This window comes from Rhododendron vialii, chromosome 12a (assembly GCF_030253575.1).
Source record: "Rhododendron vialii isolate Sample 1 chromosome 12a, ASM3025357v1".
Lineage (NCBI taxonomy): Eukaryota > Viridiplantae > Streptophyta > Magnoliopsida > Ericales > Ericaceae > Rhododendron > Rhododendron vialii.
The window spans coordinates 386,508-406,499 of record NC_080568.1 but is presented as its reverse complement, the minus strand read 5'-3'; the positions used below and the strand labels follow the sequence as shown (position 1 = coordinate 406,499).

The 19,992-nt window shown below is 37.8% G+C and overlaps 2 protein-coding genes and 1 long non-coding RNA gene across 11 annotated transcripts; 1 reads left to right on the top strand and 2 right to left on the bottom strand.

Moving 5' to 3' along the window:
* The first annotated feature begins 2,922 nt into the window (after window positions 1–2,922).
* LOC131311621 (immune-associated nucleotide-binding protein 9-like) lies at window positions 2,923–9,077 on the top strand. 7 transcript variants are annotated; one of them, XM_058339128.1, is made up of 6 exons: window positions 2,924–3,050; window positions 4,407–4,656; window positions 4,946–5,223; window positions 7,729–7,893; window positions 7,994–8,128; window positions 8,666–9,077. In XM_058339128.1, the coding sequence occupies exons 2-6, from the start codon at window positions 4,425–4,427 to the stop codon at window positions 8,870–8,872; spliced, it is 1,017 nt and encodes a 338-aa protein (XP_058195111.1). In that variant the 5' UTR covers window positions 2,924–3,050; window positions 4,407–4,424; the 3' UTR covers window positions 8,873–9,077. The 7 variants fall into 7 exon arrangements, with proteins under 7 accessions (XP_058195117.1, XP_058195111.1, XP_058195113.1 ...); XM_058339130.1 differs by having other exon boundaries at window positions 2,942–3,050; window positions 4,424–4,656; XM_058339133.1 differs by having other exon boundaries at window positions 3,000–3,054.
* LOC131311626 (uncharacterized) lies at window positions 3,005–4,526 on the bottom strand. Its single transcript, XR_009195522.1, has 2 exons — window positions 4,392–4,526; window positions 3,005–3,178 (listed from the first exon to the last, which is right to left on the bottom strand). It is a non-coding gene; the product is annotated as an uncharacterized LOC131311626 (long non-coding RNA).
* A 2,004-nt stretch (window positions 9,078–11,081) lies between the features above and the next one.
* On the bottom strand, window positions 11,082–18,586 carry LOC131311622 (uncharacterized). 3 transcript variants are annotated; one of them, XM_058339135.1, is made up of 7 exons: window positions 18,068–18,586; window positions 16,443–16,495; window positions 16,027–16,119; window positions 15,719–15,942; window positions 13,825–13,891; window positions 12,767–12,877; window positions 11,082–11,305 (listed from the first exon to the last, which is right to left on the bottom strand). In XM_058339135.1, the coding sequence occupies exons 1-7, from the start codon at window positions 18,504–18,506 to the stop codon at window positions 11,282–11,284; spliced, it is 1,011 nt and encodes a 336-aa protein (XP_058195118.1). In that variant the 5' UTR covers window positions 18,507–18,586; the 3' UTR covers window positions 11,082–11,281. The 3 variants fall into 3 exon arrangements, 2 of the variants coding, with proteins under 2 accessions (XP_058195118.1, XP_058195119.1); XR_009195520.1 differs by having other exon boundaries at window positions 11,255–11,305; window positions 12,767–12,914; window positions 18,068–18,563; XM_058339136.1 differs by lacking the exons at window positions 11,082–11,305; window positions 12,767–12,877 and adding an exon at window positions 13,429–13,526 and having other exon boundaries at window positions 18,068–18,563.
* Between the last annotated feature and the right edge of the window lie 1,406 nt (window positions 18,587–19,992).

Sequence of the window (19,992 nt, the reverse complement as noted above, 5' to 3'; positions counted from 1 at the left end):
GACACTAACGTATGATACGTCATGGAAAGTTTCTCTTTGAGGAAGGGAATGGGTCCCATGAGACGGTTATAGTTAGTGAGACGCTAATGTATGATACGTCATGGGAAGTTTCTCTTTGAGGAAGAGAATGGGTCCCATGAGACGGTTATAGTTAGCGTGGGGTAGTGGATGTCCAACCCTAATGTACGATACGTCATTGGATGACTCGATCCTCCTGTTATGGTCTTAAGTGAGAACATACTCGGTACATAACTTAGATGCGCTCACCTAGGACCCTGGTGCAGGATAAGCAAGAGGAATGGTGGACCCATGAGACGATTGTAGTTAGCGGATGTGGGAGGAAAGGATCTCGCGGAGAGAATCCTTAGATTACATGTAAGATGATGGATAGTAAAGAAAAAGACGATGTGTTATTATTTTGTACCTTCGGTGTATTATGAATTATTATATTGTTGATATGCATATTGTGGTATTGGGTTTTAGGATTTCTACTTAGTGAATTATCACTCAGGATACGTTTGTATCCTGGCAAATCGTTTGCTTCGGCGTTCAATTTGCCAGAGTGTGCAGGATTCCACAGTAGAGCAGTTGATACAGGTGGGACCCCCTGGAACGGAGTCTGGGCCAACGTTGATTGGAATTCGTGTCAAAACTAGAGTCGCTCTGGAGTTGCTTTTATTAAACAAATGTACATAGATTTTTGTATTATTTTGAAATTGTAATTTTTGTATAAGGATAAATAGAGGCCTAATAATTTGTAAAATTCAGTGTATTTTTGGGTTAATGCTTCTGAAATTCCTTGAAAAATCGGGGCGTTACAGTAGTTGGGTTGGATTATTCTACTTGGTGATTTATCACTCACGGATACGTCTGTATCTTGGTAAATCGGTTGCTTCGACGATCAATTTGCCAGAGGGCGCAGCATTCAATGGAGGGGATTCAATGATGGTGTAGTTTGACACACAAAGAATATCATGAACGAAGATCAAGTATACTTGGGATTCGTACCCTAGAGTCAGCTCTGAAATAAATGTATTTTGAATCAGTAAATTTATCTTGTGATTGTAATAGTTAAATCTTTATTTTGAAAATAATATTTATTTAGCAAAATTTTCTTGAGAAATTATTTTATATTGCTTTCGAAAAATCGGGGCGTTACATTACTTCCCGTCTAATAACTTTTTACTTTTTAGATTTCTCTAGTCGGAATAAACCAATAATCTACAAATATTTGACGCAAAACTAACAAATGCGAAAAATACTTAAATAAAGACAAAAAAAAAAACCCATGAGAATTATTGGTTGATTAAACACTCTCTCTTTCATTTTATTTTCTAACATATCAGACAATTTGTTAAAAAAATAATGCATACATATATTGGCATCCACATACCCCACATATTTTCTTAAGAATTTACATATGCTTCTGTAAATATAAGTGAAGAAAAATAAAGGTGAACGTAATCTAATGCAGGGGTAAAATAAAAGTGAACACAAAAACAAAAAGGAAAATAATGAAAATGGTGTTCTCATCGTAAGGGTAAAATTGGAAACAAGCAATGTTTTGAATACCGTACCGGCCAGGGTACCGATTTTCCTACTGGTACGGTACGTAACGGTACCGTCAGATACCGGGTACCATTTCGGATTTACCGCAACTACAATATATATAATAATTATATATAATCATAATTCAAAAAAATCCTCCATACTATGCAATTCATCATAAAATACCTATGTGTTTGCATCTTGTCCCACATTGCCTAGTTATAAAACTCTTTTCCATCTTAAATGACTTTGCACACTAGTGGACTTGTAAATGAGGACCCAAGGAGAGACTTCGCGAGCTCGAAAAAATGGGTTGTGGCCGAAGGCAATTTGGAAAAACTGATTCGGAAACCAATTAACCGGGTGCGTGTCACGGGTTATTCGCGAGCAGGGGGGGTGCAAATTCGGAATTTGAGCCTCGCGCACGTGCTATGATTAAGCCCACGTTTTGCTAAAATTTTGGGGTTAAGATAACCCAAAAAATATGTGAAATCTCATTACCAATTAACCAAAATACATGATTCGTAGTGAGGTGAGATTATAATTAAAATTGGTAATGAGGTAGGGTTATAAATGAGGAAATGAATCATGTATTCGTATTTGTTTTGCACAGAATTAGATTGTAGAATTGTAAATAACATGTTTGTTTTGACTAGGATTGGATTAAATTAAATTACTTGTTTCCAATGTTATCAATTCCGTACCTTACCGGCCGATACGTACCGAATTTGAGAGAAACCGGTACCCTAACCCCCCAATACCGTTCCGGACCAAATATCGGTCGTTACCGCTTACCTCATTACCAATTTTAATCATAATCTCACCTCACTACGAATTGCCCCCAATTATCAAACACGCCCTTAAAATCAAAAGTATAGACCCCGTATGTTTTTGGATTTTGGATTCTAATACTTATTTTATTTTTCTCCAATCATTACTTTCATTGTTTCTCTCGATCTCCCTCCAATCATTACCATTATTTTCAATCATTATTTTATTTCTCCATGCACTCATTATCTAAAAATCCAAATATCAAAATGCATCATAGGAATCAATTTCAAAATCGGAAAAAAAAAAAAGTGACCAATAGTGAAATTCAATCATTCCAGAAACCGATCTTATTCGGTTAAGGATTTTAAATTTTGAATTTTAATTATTATCTTATTTATCTTCAATTATTACTTTTATTTTTTTCTCTACCTCTCTCTAATAATTACCCATATTTTTTTCAATAATTATTCTATTTCTTTCTACCATCATTGCCTATAATCCTAATCCAAATTCCAATTGGAATGGGTTTGAAATTCAATCATTCCTGAAACCGAAACGTCATTCCCTTGTACATTACGTAGTCAATAAGTAAGTGTAATTCCTTTTGGCCTTAAGCCACAAAAAATCAGAATTCTATCTTGTTCCCTACTTTTTTTTTTCTCTCTCTCTCTCTCTCCTCTCTCTCTCTCTCTCCGCGACTTTCTCCAGCCCCGACGATATAGCTCCTCAAAGTAAGTAACCATGTCCGTGTAAAATCATTGATTTTGTTGCTTTCGTTGATGGCTTATTCCTCGATAACTTCTTCCTTGATTTGATTCCATACCGATCGCGTAAGAATCTTTTTCGGCCGATTTTGCTGCTCGTGGTGAAGAATATGTGGTTTTGAATTTTGATTGTGACAGGATTGTTACGCTGCTGCTGGTGCATCTAATTCTTGAATAAGATTAGGATCCCTAGTCAGTGATAGTAAATTATGAATTGTGATAACCTCTTAGGGTTTGTTTGGAGTCTCAGCCTTTATTTTCTTCTTTCCGTCTTTGCTTTAATGATATACTCAGACTGATATTAGATTGTTTTTTCCCAAAGATTTTTTATTTTTCTTCTTTGTGGATAACATGTAGTTTTATCAGGACAATTATTGCTCGATTTTGTGCTTGTAACTTGTTAGACTGTTTCTTTTTTGTTATTTCTACTGTGCAAATTGCACCGTTTTAATTCCTTGGACATCTTTTTTATTCTGTTCTTGGCTTTACAATATACAAACTTGATTTAACGCATAGTTGTCAAGGGTGAGAGGCGCAAACCCCTGTCCTTGGACAATATAAACTGGATTAAGCGTAGCGCCCACAATCCCCAAGGGTACTTTACTTGGGTCAGAGGTGAGTTTAATCCCTTCTAGAAATTGCTTTTGCATTAAGTGCGGAGCTTTGAGTTGAAAGAATTCCAACTACATTAGAAATTAGGCTAATGGACATGAAGTATGCTACATTTGAAATTAGGCTAATGGATGTTCCGTTAGTACTGCGTGAGCTGGTGAAGTTGTACGTAACTTACCATGGAATTTTGTGTGGTCCTTTTATTTTCAGCCAAACAAGTGTCAGGCTGCAGGACTTAATTCAATTGTGTGCAATTGTGTTGCTTTAGCTAAAGGAATGAGTTTTTCTATGGCATGTGCATGCCAATCGTTAGAAAGAGGGTCTATAATGATTTTTAGTCTCTTTCCTGGCTAATGTTAAGATTTTCCTGTGACTGGATGCAAATTAAAGTCCATCAAGTAAAAGCCAATTGAAACAAGTCAGGGTACGTAACAGTGAATGTGGCCCATTTAATTTCCATTTTGGGGAACTTCTCTCATTGTTGAAAATTTTAAGGCTCACGAGAATGTAAACATTATGAAGAAACATGGCCTTTTATTGATGTTTTCCTACTGCCTAGAGTTTGAAATATGCACAATGACCCGAACTTTGACGTGACTTTTGAATCTTGTGTGACTAAATACATTCTTCAATTTTGGCATGTCAATGAGATGATATTTTGGAAAGTTCTGGCTAGGGACTGAAAATCATACTGACATGTCATTCTTACAGGAAATTTGATTTTACAGAATGGGTGGAAGCTCAATCGACAATGACTGGGAATTCACTTCCCCTTCTAATGGAGTTCGGACTGTGGTTTTGGTTGGACGTACTGGCAACGGGAAAAGTGCAACAGGCAATAGCATCCTTGGGAAAAAAGTGTTCAAGTCAAGGTCTAGCTCTGCGGGTGTTACAAGTACTTGTGAGCTGCAGAGAACTGTGTTGCAAGATGGCGAGATTCTTAATGTCATTGACACACCTGGTATAAATCTTTTTATGAGCAATCCAATTGCAATTCGTCAAGGCTTCAAGCTTTTTTGTGTGCATGGAAACAACCAGTGGCGTGAATGTGTTTATTGTAGATTATTGGAATATGAAAATTGGAAATAGAAGAAACAGAATTCCAAATGAATCAATGGGGAGATCATTTAATCCTACAAATCAAAAAGGAAAAATATGACGAGTTTGGTAGCTCGTCATATTTTTGGTACGTTTTCATTCTATGTTGGTACGTTGTTTGGTTTGAACTGCTAACCCAATTGTTTTTGCAGGATTATTTGATTTTTCTGTCGAATCTGAATTTATTGGCAAAGAAATTGTCAAATGCATCAATATGGCCAAGGATGGTATCCATGCTGTTGTTGTAGTTTTCTCAGTCAGAAATCGCTTTTCGAAAGAAGAGGAAGCTGCTCTTCGGAGCCTACAGACTTTGTTTGGGACAAAGATTAATGACTATATGATTGTCGTCTTTACCGGTGGGGATGAACTTGAAGAAAATGATGAAACATTGGAAGATTACCTAGGTCATGAGTGCCCGGAGCCTTTGAAGGTAGAGTATCTTAACTCATCTTGACCTTTTGCTTCTCTAGATTTTGTATTCGTGATTCCTTATGATGGGATAACTCATGAGAATCCTGTAAGTAACTTGTGGGTTCTCTATTATGTAGTCCTTCGCTGATTTTTTTTCTTTTTTTGAGTAACTTAGGGTGTCCGGGCCAGATTACAGGCTCCAGGATAGTTGAGTCCTCGACTATTCTGGGGACCAATCTCATTGTCCACTAGTGGGGGGGTCCGTATTAAATCTGGGACAAATCCTTGTATGGACTAGCCCCAGTAGAATTGATAGCGCCTAGGAGATTTCGAACCTGAGACCTTTTTTTTTAATCAGCAAAAGAAAATTTCATTATGACGAAGATAAAAATGAAATCATTACCATAGGAAAGGAAATGCTTCGAGAGAGCTTCGAAGAGACCAAAACACTCCTAATGCTGCAACTCGCAAAAACTTGACCTATGCCCTCACCTCTCGGTTTTTTTTTTTAAAACCAAAACAACACAAAAAGACGACACACAACAATGTTGATAAGATTTCAACACCAAATTCGAAACAAAAAATAAAAGCATGTGTTCCCAGGACCTCCTTGAACCCGAGACCTTAGGAGGGATCAAACTCCCTAGTCACTGGCCTTGACCACCAGGCCAACCCTTTGGGTTAGTTCGTTTCAGAGTTGCTAACTATTCATGCAGTTTCAGATACACAGAGAATTTTCCTGTATGCCAACGGTGCAACTATTGCCTTTCTTGTTCATATTTACTTTCCTTTTGCAGCTGGGAAATGTGCCATCCTTTTAGCAAATATGAAGCACTTGCATAATCTTAAGTAATTCATATTGTCTGCCCATAGGAGAGTTCCTTTGACAGGGCAGGTAGATACACTTATAAGGGATTTTGAGGTCCCTATTTGAATGCTCCAATGATAAGATTACTTCTTCAACTTAACAGTGTTTATGCAGCTTATGGGAATTCGATTGACTGATATTTCTTAATGTTTTTTTCTGTAAATAGTATGTTATGTCATGTTTGTTCATTTGATTACTTATCAAGCAAAAAAAAAAATTCATTTGATCAAAGTCTGAGTTCACATGTTTGTAGTGTGGTTTTTGTCTTCAAATGCGCCAGAAGGTTTAAATTCTGGGAGGGAGGGAGGCGGGATAGGTGTTCTCACATTTTTGCTTATGCTTATGTTGTTGAAAATCAGTAAAAGTACGTTTAAGCTTTCCCAGTGAAACCTTTTACACCAGACATTAATTTGTCTTTGGTGGGTTTCATGGTCAGTGAGACACATTGCTCTCAAACATTTACATTTGTAAATCTTTTATGTGAAGTTCGCCTCTTGTTAACAAAGTTGTGAATCCGGTGAAGTTGATTAGGCTTCTTTTTCACAAACGAGATCTTGTAATTTTGGAACGAGCGGTGTTTTGAAAAATATTGGAATTTGGTAAATAGCTACATGAAAACATTTATTGGTCATGGCCATTTCTAATAAAACATGCTATAGCAGTGCTAAAGGATAAATAGCTGTGATGCCGCAGTTGAAGCGGTTACTGTGCGCACCAGTCATGTAAATGCTTTAAGGGCCTGTTATCTAGATAAATAGCAAGGTCTGATTGTAGGATTAGGGAAAATAGGTTCAATGGTTTATCACACTACTACAACTGTTAAGTCTCATTAGTACTAGACTCAAGCCCACGACTTCGCTAATTGATTTTTCGGACGATTTTGCTCGTGTAAGATACTGGATTGCAACAATACGCAGTGGTTTGCTGTTATGCTCGATATAATTGTGGCAAGAGGACTTTCGTTATAATGGCCTGCACAAGATTGATTTCTTTAGGCTAACTGTGTTTTGGACTCCTTTTAATGTTTGTGATACTCTGTCTCTGTTTTGAAATGCCGAATGTGGCTCGCACAAGATTGATTTCTTTAGGCTAACTGTGCTTTCAAATTAGTGAAATGACTCCTTTTAATGTTTGTGATACTCTTTCTCTGTTTTGAAATGCCGAATGTTGAATTGCTAATAGATTGATGTTAAAGCGTCCAACTCAAAACTAATTGGCAATGAATGAAGATGCCACCCAGGCTCATATACTAGTTTTGGAGGAGATAATTAACCGATGTGGGACAAGTTCTAACACTCTCCTGCATATGCGACCCCTGACCCACACAAGAGATAAACAACGGATCAATAACATAGGGACCACAACGAAACAAGGTGCACTTAAGGCACAAACAATGGGGCAACAAATCAAGAGAATCTTGGCCAAAAGCCTCCAAAGCCTAGCTCTGATCCCATGTTAAAGTATCCAACTCAAAACCAATTGGCAATGAGTGGAGAGGCTGCCTAGGCTCATATACTAGTTTTGGAGGAGATAATTAACCAATGTGGGACATGCTCTAACAATTGATTTTCCAAAAGATACTAAATTTCTTATAGGTTTGTTATGATGATTAAAATATTGTTGCCGATCAAAAAAATGATTCAAATATTGTTGCAGGAAATCTTAGACCTGTGTGAAAACCGAAGAGTTCTGTTTGATAATAAGACTAAGGATGAAGCCAAGAGAGAAGAACAACTTCAGCAACTTCTCTTCTTTGTAAACATGGTCATAGAGAAGAATTGTGGTCAACCATATACGGATGAGTTATTTGTGGAATTGAAGGTAAGACACCTACTTTTCTGATTGGTTTTGTGCATGAATTCTGGATTATCACGATGATCCTTGAAGCAACATTGTCATGGTTTCTATGTATGTTCGACAGAAAGGAGCTATGGAACTACGCAATCAGACAGAAAAAGTTAATTCTTTGGAGGGTTACTCGATAGACAAGATATATGAGTTGAAGGAGCAGATGCACAGGTCCTATGATGAGCAGCTCAAGAAAATAACTGAAATGGTATAGTTGATATATGCCTATTTGATATTTTAGCTGTTGTCTGGTTTTCTTAATGTTTCATCATGCCCTAAGTCTTCGTGCAATTCTATGTGTGTATATATGGTTTAGTGCCTGCGCTGATACTACCATTGAATTTTTGGTTTCCCCAGGATTGGTAATGGATACTAGGGGGGAAAATTTTCCATTTTACTCCTTAAATCATGTCCTGCCTTTTTGGTGAATACTTTGCTTTTGGGAAGCATTACCTTTGAAACCTTGAAAACAATTGGTTCATTCGACCTGGTTGATTTTAAACTTGACTGTCAAGAATTAGAACACATAAATGGCTAATTATTATATATTGATGTGAATTAAATAACTTGGTTACGAAATGGAAAACAGGATTTCATGATGCAAGTGCCGGTTGTAATCATAGAGAATACCAGTTTTCTTTTAGAGACAAGCACAAAACGGTAGCAGTAATAAGCACTACCATTCGAAAGTTGGGGATGGTTACAGAATATATGTTGGCATATTTAATTACACGCACTTCTGCAGGTTGAATCAAAGCTCAAGGAGACTACTAACAGGCTTGAACAACAATTAGCGGAAGAGCAAGCTGCACGATTGAAGGCAGAAGAGATTGCTCAAGCTTCTCAAATGAAGTCAAATGATGAAATCCGTAAGCTGAGAGAGCATTTGGAGAGAGCTCAGAAGGAGACCGAGGAGCTTCGCAAGCAAGCTGCAAGGTGTGCTATTTTGTGATGACATGAGGACACAAGTGGTTCATTTTCTGGAGCAATACAGTGGCAAGTTCTTTTGATGCAAAAACAAGAAAGCCCTCTACTCTCTTTCTCTCAGTTATTGCTCCATTACATGTATAAATGTTCAATACGGTGATACTATATCCTAATTGGTTATGTCTAAATATTTCGAAAGTAGTATTATAATTTCGAAGCTTGTTCTCATCGGCCTTGTTCTATCCCTGGTGAAGGGGGCATGCTGATTTGCACCTCTCAAAGTTGCACTTTGTGATCTCTTTGTATTTTGTACTTTCCAGTTGAGGTTGCGCATCCCTAACCCTTGAACATGAGTAGAATATATAGAGAATGCAATACATCAATGGTAGCAAATTGTGTTACATGGGATAGCCACTAAGCAAAAGACTAAAAGCAGGGAAGCAGGAAGCTCATATCAGTCTTCTCCGGGTCCAAGCCCAAAAAATAGACCTGATTTTGGCAGTGAAGAAGAAAGGGAGGGACCAACAGCTGACCGGAAGGCGAAACTAAGGAAGCCATCTACCAAGAATGGCCATATAAAAGAAAGGAAGAAGACACCAGAACCATGTAGTTACATTGAGAAATCCGAAACTCACCGGTTGGGAGGAGAGCTCAGACATTATGTTTGGCCTTGTTTGTTTTTTCTGTTTTGTTGGGTCCTTGTCAGCTTTTGGTCTTATGGTCGCTGTTTGTGGGGTCTTTTTTGGTCTGGTAGCCTAGGGTTGTCTTGCTTCTTGTGTGTTTGTATGGTTCATCTTGTATGCGCCATACAACTTTGTGTTGTACCTTGAATATATGCATCGAGTCTAATTTTGGTCAAAAAAGAAAAAAAGATAGATTGGCGGGTTATGAATTCAGATTTGCTACTGCCAACGAGCTTCCGCTTTATCTAAAGAGAAAACCTATTCCTTTCTCTCATCCTGATCAGCGGATTCAAAGTGATCAAGTGAAGCCCCCTCTTCTCTTCTCGTTGGCACCGATGAATCAGTTACGTCTTGTTCCTACTACTACCGAGTAGAAGGACATTTCATTCACAGACCTTGATCTTTAAGATAAAAGTGGGCCTTAGCTAGCTGACTGTCCCTGTTTTTGTTGGTCAAAATGAATGATCATTGTAGCATAATTTTCGAAACTCGTCCCACATGACATCGCCCCAAAGAGAGCCAATCTTTTCACCCATATTGTCCTACATAGATTCAGTTCTCTGTAGCTCTATGGAACTGGTTTACTGAATTCATACGACTAGCTACCCAAGATTCCAAGCTTTTTCTAAGCCCGTTTTGACCAAACTTCTTGCCGACTTTTTGGCACGATTTTCTTTGTTCTCTTAATTTTTACTACATTGAGTATAATTTTTACATTATATCATTAGACTCGTCGAGAGGGACCTAAAAAGTAGAAAAATACTGATTAAAGTTGAAAAAAAATTCATATAAGACAACGAAAAAGACCCAAATGAGTCAAATTTTTACATCACATTGTATATCCTGACGAGAGGGAATCGGGTAAGATTTTTACTTCACAGTGTTCGTCTTGACAAGAGGAATCAGAATTTTTGGATCTTTTTCGTTGTCTTACAAGAACTTTTTTCAATTTTAATCTGTATTTCGTTACTTTTCTGTTACGAAAAACACAATGTAAAAATTTGCCCCTGTGCAAGATTAAGAATTAAGAGAAAACAACCAAAAAGGCCACACCAAAAAATCCATAGAAAGTTAGGCCGAAGAAGCCCCAAGGCAAGAACTATAAGGAAACATGGGAACACTCAGCGTCGACAATGCCTAAAACTAAGAGACAAGGAAAATACCATCCAGTCCTGCAAATACAACATCAACTCAGAACCAATAAGGGTTGAAATTGGCCAAAGAAACAGCCCAAGCACTCAACCAAGTTGAGTCGACTGTTTAGAGTGACTTTGGCCAACTTCTGTGAAAAGATGGGCACTGATAATGACTGAGATCGATTGCGTGTGTTCCAGCGAAAGGTAAACAGGGTTATAAACTGCTACAATAAACAAAGAGCACATGACCCGAGCCATTCATTTGGTAATCCAATGGTCTAGATCTCATCTTGGCAATGGTTCAAAGAACACAGTAGCCCGCACAAACCTCAGGTGATTTCATAGGGGACTCGAGCACACAGCCAAGTTGTATAGAATATGGAAATGACGACTTGCAGTTGAATGCCGAGAGAAATAGAGAGAGCAAAAGAGAGTAGAATCATGCTTATTTATGTGTGCAATGTATCAACTATGATACTATTCAAAAATTTGACGTTTCCAATTACATTTTGTCAACACATTTAAATTTACATGAAGTAACACCTCTCTGTATTGTACAATCTAAACGGTCGTTTTCTTGGCTCATTTCGGTCGTAACCATTGGCCGCTGTCTAGCTACTCAATATCTTTAACAGCATCCTGCAGTACAACCAAACGACAAGAATGTAAGCCACCCTAGGATCCTCAATCTCATTGATCATAGGACTCATACCAAGCCATTTATGTTGAGCGTAGGGAAAGGGAGCAACCGAAAAACTTGACTAGGATTCTTTTGCAAACAACATGCAAGTGTTCCTTTTTGCTTAATGGCTGGGTCCTCTCAGTCTTTTCCATCATTTTCATATTTTTCATTTTGGGGGTCCTTCTTCTATTGGGTAATTGCACTGTATTACCATCAGTTGTGTCGTTTGTTCAAATGCCACTTCTCTCTACGTGTTTTGTGTTTTGTCTTGGGTGCCCTATGTTGGAGCTAACAAGTTATACAGGATGGAAGATGGTAACTGGTCCTTTATCGTCATGTTACCCTTTCAGACTGCAATGGTATTTCTTCTTTTGAAAAAGAAAAAAAGATAACAGTAAAAAAACAAAGAAATGACCACCAATCAGGATTTTCATGGAGAAAAAACAAAGACACAGCTTAGCCGGGATACAAATTTTACAACGTTGGGGATCCACTTCTTTAAATGGTTTCGTGCAGGTGATAGGAAGGTGAAGAATATCGTTTTCCTACGTTCGGTGCAGGAAAGGAGGGTGTAATAATTGGTCAAAGAGCATCTTCCCACCTCAAACAATCTCTCCAATTCGGCATATCGTTGATCATAGTCCAAACCAACATATAATAACTTCAAAACGTAAGAACCATGCTCCTTTATTGTAAAGTGCCTAGGAAGTTCAGTATACATTTGGCCGGGAATATACTCAAAAGTGAACATCAGTTGACAATGCAGGCAAATTCAGAGCAAGAAGTTCTCCCAGTTAATACGCATGTATGGGGATCTTGGATGGAGAGATTCAATACATGCCCAGTCAATTCAGATTCTCAGAATATCCCTCATGAAATCAGTGTTCTAAAAGAAGGAATTAATCGGCGATTAATAGCCGATTAATCACTGGTGGTGCCTATCCGATTAGGTCTGACTAACGATTAATCACCGATTACTAATTAATATGCACCAATTAATCGCTCGAAGGTGGCTGACCGCCCGTCTAATGCCTAGCAACTTTTAGAACATTGCATGAAATAAGGCCCCGTTCCAAAAACCTTTTTAAAAAATAAGCAGCTTATTTCACATTTTCAAACTCAAAAATAAAGTAAATGAAAAATAATTTTTCAATTTTTTTTGCATTATATAAAAGATTTCATCAAGATCTTCTAAACAAGATCCACATTGCATATTTTTAGATTTCAATAAGTCCATAATTTTTGAGCTTGAAATTGTCTTCTTAAAAAATAAGAGCTTTTTTTTTGTTCCGGAACGGAGCCTAAGAAGTCGGAGCCAACTCTCTTTTATCTTTAGGGCAAAGGCAGAGATTCTTCATCTCCAACAGTATCCATATTCACACGTTTAAATATAAGAAAATTGCTCGCGGAGGCATTACCTTGGCTAGTTTTGTAACATAAGCTGCAGCCAGCGCTGTTGCCAATAGTCCTAGCCCAAGTGTAATTAGCTGTCCATTTCCTCCGGGTAAACCCACATCAGATTCTTCTTGCTGTAACATCCCAAATTTCAATATGATGAAAAGACCACTACATTGAAAGCAGAGAAGAACTCAACAGTATAATCTCATGAATTTATGATCACAAATAATTGCATTCATAACATTTCAAGCATCAGGCTCAAGCAGTGAACCTCAGCACCCTATCATAATGACTTCCATCACTAATCCCAAGTAGTACTGATGCAATTGCTTAGCTGCAGCAGGCCTCATAATTAGGAGAGCCTTGTTAACTACCACCAGCATTCCTCTATTCTTTTTAAGTTGCATCATTTTGGAGAAGAACAAGGGCATTGCTCACTACCTAAGCCTCTTCATTTTGAGTTTATTATTCATTTGGTAACTCATGCTTGGGAAATCATCTGTTGACCAAGCGACTAAAGTAGCACAGATTCTGCCACGGCTTTTCTTTTCTCTTTTTCTTTTGTACATGAATTCTGTTAGAGCCCACGCCTCCAGAACAGTATATAGTCCAGCCTCAAGTAGACGTTGACAATGCTTTGGAAGTAAATTCTCAACAGTAACAAGTAACCTCACCAAAGATGATTTCAACACAAACGAGAGGGATTTGTAGCACTTCTATTCCCTCCGTCCCATTTTGTTAGTCCCTTATTCCATTTTGGGATGGCCCAAAATGTTAGTCCTTTATGAAAAGTCAAAGCAAAAACTGTTTATATTCCAAAACTAACCTTTATAAATGTTTAAAAATTACTTTAAAGTGAGAATTAAAGGACAATAATGGAAATCGAAACCAACTTTTTAAGGAGACGTCCCCTTAAAAAGTAGGAATCCCAAAAGGACTAACAAAATGGGATGGAGGGAGTACAATTTTTCCCCTAAAAAGGAAGAAAATGGGTATTTCTTTCAGATAATAGTCAGTTATCTAAATTACATCCAAATTGAATTGATAATAGATGGGGGAAAAGCACCGATGCACTCACAATTATTGCTCTCCCAAATGCACCAGCACTAACGTAAGCCCATGTTCCTGGAAGCATTCCAAGCCAACTGCATGAGAAACATGGGTTACAGTTTTAGTGTCAAAAGTGGAAGACATAAGGATAGACTTGGAAATTTGCAATAAACAAACTGTTTTGATTGTGATTGAACTTGGGCAGTTGATCAAACGCAGAGATATACTTGTCCGCCTATGTACGAATCCAGACAAAAATCATCCAGACAGTGGTCAACTTCTGAATGTTTTTTTTTTGGGTAAGGTAAAATTTTATTAGAAACAACCACATTACACATTTTAGGGGTATACCCCTATCCAACCAACTAAACAAGTTAACAGGAACAAACTCCTGAAACTATCACAACACGAGACCAAGGTAAAGAAGAGAAAAACCCTCAACAATTACAAACTACCAAACACTCTAACTGGGATATTCCATAGAGCACAAAGAGCTTTGTTTGAACCTGACGGTGTTACATTCCTCCAGGAACTAACACATGCTCGAATATCAGTTCGCACTTTAGTTTCTAACTGCAGACCAGAAATTCCATAGCCTTTGAAAATTCTACCATTCCTTTCCCCCCAAACATGGTACAAAAGAGCAGCAAGAGCAACTTTCGATAACAGGCAAGAAAATTGTGTCCCCTTATCAACTTGAATCATCCAGTCCATAATTTGGGGCAGCCCATCGACAAGGCATTGAGGCATCAAATCCTTTTGCAAAGACTTCCAAAGTTGAGAAGAGTAAGGGCACTGAAAGAAGAGGTGTTCATGGTTCTCTATAGCAGCAGAACACAAAACACACTGATCAGTTATGGCCATCCCCCATTTAAGGAGTCTATCCTTTGTAGCAAGTCTCCCCAGGTTTGCAAACCACTGGATAATGGACCAGCGTGAAACATGATACTTAAACCAAATAATTGGGCACCAATTAACTTGGGATGCTGCCTTCCAACAACATTCCGAGCTGACTTAATAGAGAATTTGTTATTAGGGGTTAGGTTCCAAATAACTCTGTCCTCTTGCGAAGGGTGAGGGGCAAAATGAGCAGGGGTGGCCCTCACAATGTCCCTAGTCACAGAATTTCTACCCCGTGGCCATTGCCAAGACTGGTCAGAAATGATGGTGTCAACTTTAGCATGGAGATGCCTTCCCAAATTATAAACAACCCTGGAGCCAAATCTAGCAAAAAGAGGACCTAGAGGATGCCAGTTGTCCAGCCATAAAAACGTATTCTTACCATTGCCCACCACATTAGTTATCCAAGGATGAACTAGAGGCCTCAGGTTAAACAATTTCCTAACTGTCCAAGAAGCAGAAGCAGGAATAGGGATAGTTGATCCATCTAATAATTTAGACTTGTTATTTTCATCAAATTAGAAATCCACAAGTTGATCTTTTATCGAGAGATTCCATAATCATTCAGATAGTGTACATGGGCTCAAAAAGAGAGGTGTGGCTTTAACAACTATGGTACTAAGATCTCCTATAACATATATTGTTTTAGTGCTTGTTTCTTGGCAGTCATTGTTGTCTGATTTGTGGTTCCCGCATAATCCCGGTGCTTGATAGTTATTTTCTGTATATCCTTGGTGATTGCGTGGATGTTCATTTTCTCGTGATTGCTAGCATCTTCATATGGGTCAACTTAATTAGTTTAGGCCTGATTCAATTTGAGGTTGCTCGGTTCATTTGGTAAATGAGCTGGTAGATTGTTTGTACTGAGACTGGTGAGCCTCAAATAATCACTGTAGATACCGACTGTACTATACACAACAATCAGTTGCCCATGAAGGTTAAACTATCTTACTACAATCAAATTAATACCGTAAGCAATACAGGAACAAATTTAACACAATAATAGATAGACATAAGCAAACCTTCCCAAGACGTATGGAACAAACTCCACCGATGTAAGCCCATACAAATAATTTCCAAGAGAAAAAGGAAGCAAAGGGCTTAAACGGAGAAGTGTAACAACTCTAAAACCATTTTCTCCAATTGCCTTGTCAATCGCAAGAAATTTCTTGTTTCCTTCCACCAGTTTAAGAATACGATCACGGGCAAAATATCTGGCTATTAAAAATGCAACACTTGCAGCCACCTGAAAGGGTAAGAAGCCACAAGTTCAAGTACCCAGTTGCCTTAACTTTGTATGTTCAATACTAGGGGAAAAACAACAACTTACTGTTCCACTAATTGAGACAATTATAGTGCCAGTAATAGTACCAAATAGGAGACCAGCTGACATGGTCAAGGGGATAGCTGGTATTGCAAGAATCTGGGACAACATATTAGTCAAGGTATCAGTAAAGTTGCAAATTATAAACATGTCTTGATTCTATACATGAAAAAAGTACGGGAACTCTGAAGTTGAATATCGTAAAGACAAACAAGAGTGATGACTAGGTGTTCAAAGTGACTAGAGTAATACCCATAGAAATCTGAGATGATTCACGAACATGGATTCTAATGAGGGAACAAAAACTTATAGCATTTGAAGTTTTAACATGCATAACCCAGAGGATCGCATGTTGGACATTGCTGACAAGGTAATGAACCTTACAAACATAGTATACATCAAAGGGAGGAGCAAGGGCTTACTTCTAATCCAGCATAAACAGCTATAAATAAAGCATATCCAGCTGGTCCATAACCTGATCATTAGAAGGAGTGTGATTATATATCCACATAAATCTATTAAGTAGGTGAGTGCGTGTGTGTATAAAAATTAAATCTAATTGAGAAACAAAACTTGAACCATATTGTAGCAACTAAAGATTCTACTTTAATATGCCGATTCCTACTCGAAGCCTATGAACTTATACAAAAGAAGTGAAAAGAATTTCAAAGAACAGTAATTCAGACAAGGACTATTGCTCTCTGCAAAGGGAGAATATAAGAGCATCTCCAGCCTTGACCCATTTATTTACCCAAACCTGGAAAGAAATTTGACAAAACCCCATTTGGGTATGCCTTCTCCAATGCTAAACCCTTATTTTTATCCAAATTTATTGTTGTTTATGTTATCCCTGCATCATTTCTGCTTTATTTTACCAAAGACATGGCACATTTGTAAGGGTAGGCAAAAGAATATGCAATTGGAGATGGATTCTTAGTGTTTTTACTCAAATTTGAGTTTGGGCAGAAAAAAGGGTAACGATTGGAGATGTTCTAAGTCTTTCTAGAGGCGTCCAATATGAGTAATTATAAACTAGAAGCTAAATTTGGACCGAAAAAAGCTTTTCCCTTGGAGCTCCTCCATATGCTTAGAGAGGAATGGTTCTTTGTTAAAGTCGGACATGAACTTCTTCTTCAAATAGAGTGCTGTTCTTTTTATGCACATCAGCATGTAAAAGTATTCCGTGCATCGTTTTTTCCTTCTAAAGACTACTATCATACATGAGTATGACTAGATAACTGCTTCCCACACCAAAGCTCCCATGTCATACTTCTAAGATTATGAATCAATCCACTTTGTTGGGCGCTCAGCTAAACTGTTAGGCTCCATTTGGAAAGCAATGCATTTCGAATAAGGGATTCGATGTTCAACCTTAACAAAAAAGTAAGAGCTGAAGTTATAAGTGGCTTTTGAAAATGAATTGAAAGATGTAACAGAGGTAGAAAACACTCAATTTATTCGGATCATTCATCACTGCAATATTTGGAATGGAGTATTTCAAACAACTCCTATTACATACATATATCAAATTGATCACAACAGGGCTCTCACGCTTTAATTAGAAATCCCTAATTGAGTTGCTCTTATTGAATAGTAATGCCAGTTCCCTTGTGTTGAAATCCAGAACTATCCAAACGGATCCTCATTGCCCATCCGTCAAACCCCTGACTTTACCATACCCTACTGGCCTTTATCCGAAGCATTCGGACCCAAAAAAAGGTACTCTGATTTAAACTATTTCAAAAGATAAGAAACCTAGATTCTTTCTAAAAATGAAATTTCTTTATCCATTTCGTCAATTGTAACAAATAATCTACTGAATTGTCTGTCCCACTTTTAACTGAAACTAATCCTAATTTTCTTGAGATGCCCATGAGTTATCAAAAAATTGCAGATTTCCAGAACCCATGAACAAATTTACACCAATTTCTCGTACAAAATCGAGTAATCCATATCAACCCAAATTCCACTAACATTACCAAACGCCCCCCAAAAAACAATAATTCGGAGGATTAGTCAAATGGGTAACCAGGTCTTGGGAAATTACCTTCAATGAAGCCTGAAAACTGCGTCAAGAAGGCATTGATCTGGTCCTTGTAAAAGTATCCAACACCTCCAAACCCACCAATAACACCCACGAGCAATAGACCAGCCAAGATTGTACCTTTAACAGCACTCTCACCTCCCAAACCACCTCCCTCATCACCACCACTTTCATCATCATCATCACCTTTTGGGTTCAGATTTAGAAGCCTTGTGAGGCTCTTTGGGGCCTTGTTGTTGGGAGCATTTTGGAGGGTTTTTTGCTTCTTTGTTTCTTTAAGGGAAGAGCATGGCTTTAGGAAGTGGAGGCGCCCGGGTCTGAGACTGAAGAGAAATGAACAACAAGAAGAGTAAGAAGTGGAAGTGGGAGAAGTAGAGAATTGGGAGTTTGGCCAGGGAGATTGGAGAGGAAGGCATGGTGGCCGCCTCAGAGGGGTGCGCATTTTAGGCGGCGAAGTTCGGGTGTAGGATAAGAGCTGCGTTTATACACTGAGATTTTTTTTGGATATGGTGTGTGTGGACTGTGGAGGACACCTACTTGGCAACAATTGAGCAAAATTGAGGGACCCGGGGAGCCTGTGGTGAGGGAGCTCACCACAGGGTTGCAGCTATGCCAAACGGCACCGTTTGGCACACCCATCACTCTAAGTTCCAACAGATGCAAGGGGCCCCAGATGCAATACTCTGCAATGCCAAAATATGCCGTTTTCATTTAATTAGTATTTAAGATTTGTATATAAAAATATATGATTAAAAAATTAAATGCTCTAATTTTCAACTCATTTGAATCAGTGCAAAGATATTATTTTTTTAATTATTTTATCTTAAATGGTCATAATTAATTTGTGTCTTTAAGGCACACATAATTAACTATCTGCTCTTTATTTAGGATCTTATAGAGCAGAAACTTGGTTATGAGATTTTTTTAATCATATTATTTGGGTGGGAAAAAAATAGAGAAGAAATAACAATTTTAAGTTTTGAGAATAATAAATTTTTTCTCTCATTTTATTTTATTTTTCATTCTTTTTTTTTCTTTTCTTTTCTTTTCCACATGTTACAAACTGACCCTCAATTTTGGATCTCGAGGAGCCTGTGGTGAGGGTGCTCACCACAGGTTGCAGGCTTGCAGCTATGCAAAACGGCACCGTTTGGCACACCCATCACTGTAAAGCTCCAACAGATGCAAGGGTCCCCAGATGCAATGCTCTGCAATGCCAAAATGATGGGTTGTGTGAGTATTATTTTTTATATATTGTTGAGTGCTTTTTCGTTTATTTCTAAATCAAAGCTTCAAACACAAGCTAATAGATGTAAAACTTTCCTTCCTAATATGCAAATGTGTCAACAAAAACGAGTTTTCAAATTAAATGATAAGAGAATGCAATAAATATTGGGCGATGCTATTCGTAACTCTTTATTTTCTTCCATAGCCCACTATATTTCGGTAAATAGTTTTTGAAAATCATAAATAACATTTCGGTAAATTGCTGTTGAAAACAAGATTATATTTCGGTAACTATATGTCGAAAATATGTTCAACTTTCAGTAAACAACTGCCGAACATGCATTTTCGGTAAATAGCTGTTGAAAAAAATATTATATTTCGGTAATTGGATGCTGAAAATATATCTCAATTTCGGTAACTAACTGTCGAGTATAATTGAAAAATTTTTAACGGGCTATGGGAGAAAATAGAGAGCTGCGAATAGCGGCGCTAAATATTTAACTTCTTTGACTTCCTCTCATATTTATGGCAATAACAAATACCACCCTTCAAGGTTTAGAATTGACACTGACGTTCCTTTTAAACGTCAGTCAATTTCACATTCTCTCATCCATTACAAGCTTGCTCTGTAGGGAAAATATACAAGCCAAAAGAGTCGAACAATGATTTTTCAAACGTGATATGAAAACTTAGCTAGCTTC

Excerpts from the sequence above, each read along its gene's own strand:
- LOC131311621 (XM_058339128.1), top strand. The coding sequence starts at position 4,425 with ATGGGTGGAAGCTCAATCGACAATGACTGGGAATTCACTTCCCCTTCT. Across the intron at positions 5,224-7,728 it reads AGTGCCCGGAGCCTTTGAAG|GAAATCTTAGACCTGTGTGA; the intron begins GTAGAGTATCTT and ends ATATTGTTGCAG. Across the intron at positions 7,894-7,993 it reads AGTTATTTGTGGAATTGAAG|AAAGGAGCTATGGAACTACG; the intron begins GTAAGACACCTA and ends TATGTTCGACAG.
- LOC131311622 (XM_058339135.1), bottom strand. The coding sequence starts at position 18,506 with ATGCGCACCCCTCTGAGGCGGCCACCATGCCTTCCTCTCCAATCTCCC. Across the intron at positions 16,120-16,442 it reads CTGTTTATGCTGGATTAGAA|ATTCTTGCAATACCAGCTAT; the intron begins GTAAGCCCTTGC and ends ATGTTGTCCCAG. Across the intron at positions 13,892-15,718 it reads GTTCCATACGTCTTGGGAAG|TTGGCTTGGAATGCTTCCAG; the intron begins GTTTGCTTATGT and ends TTTCTCATGCAG.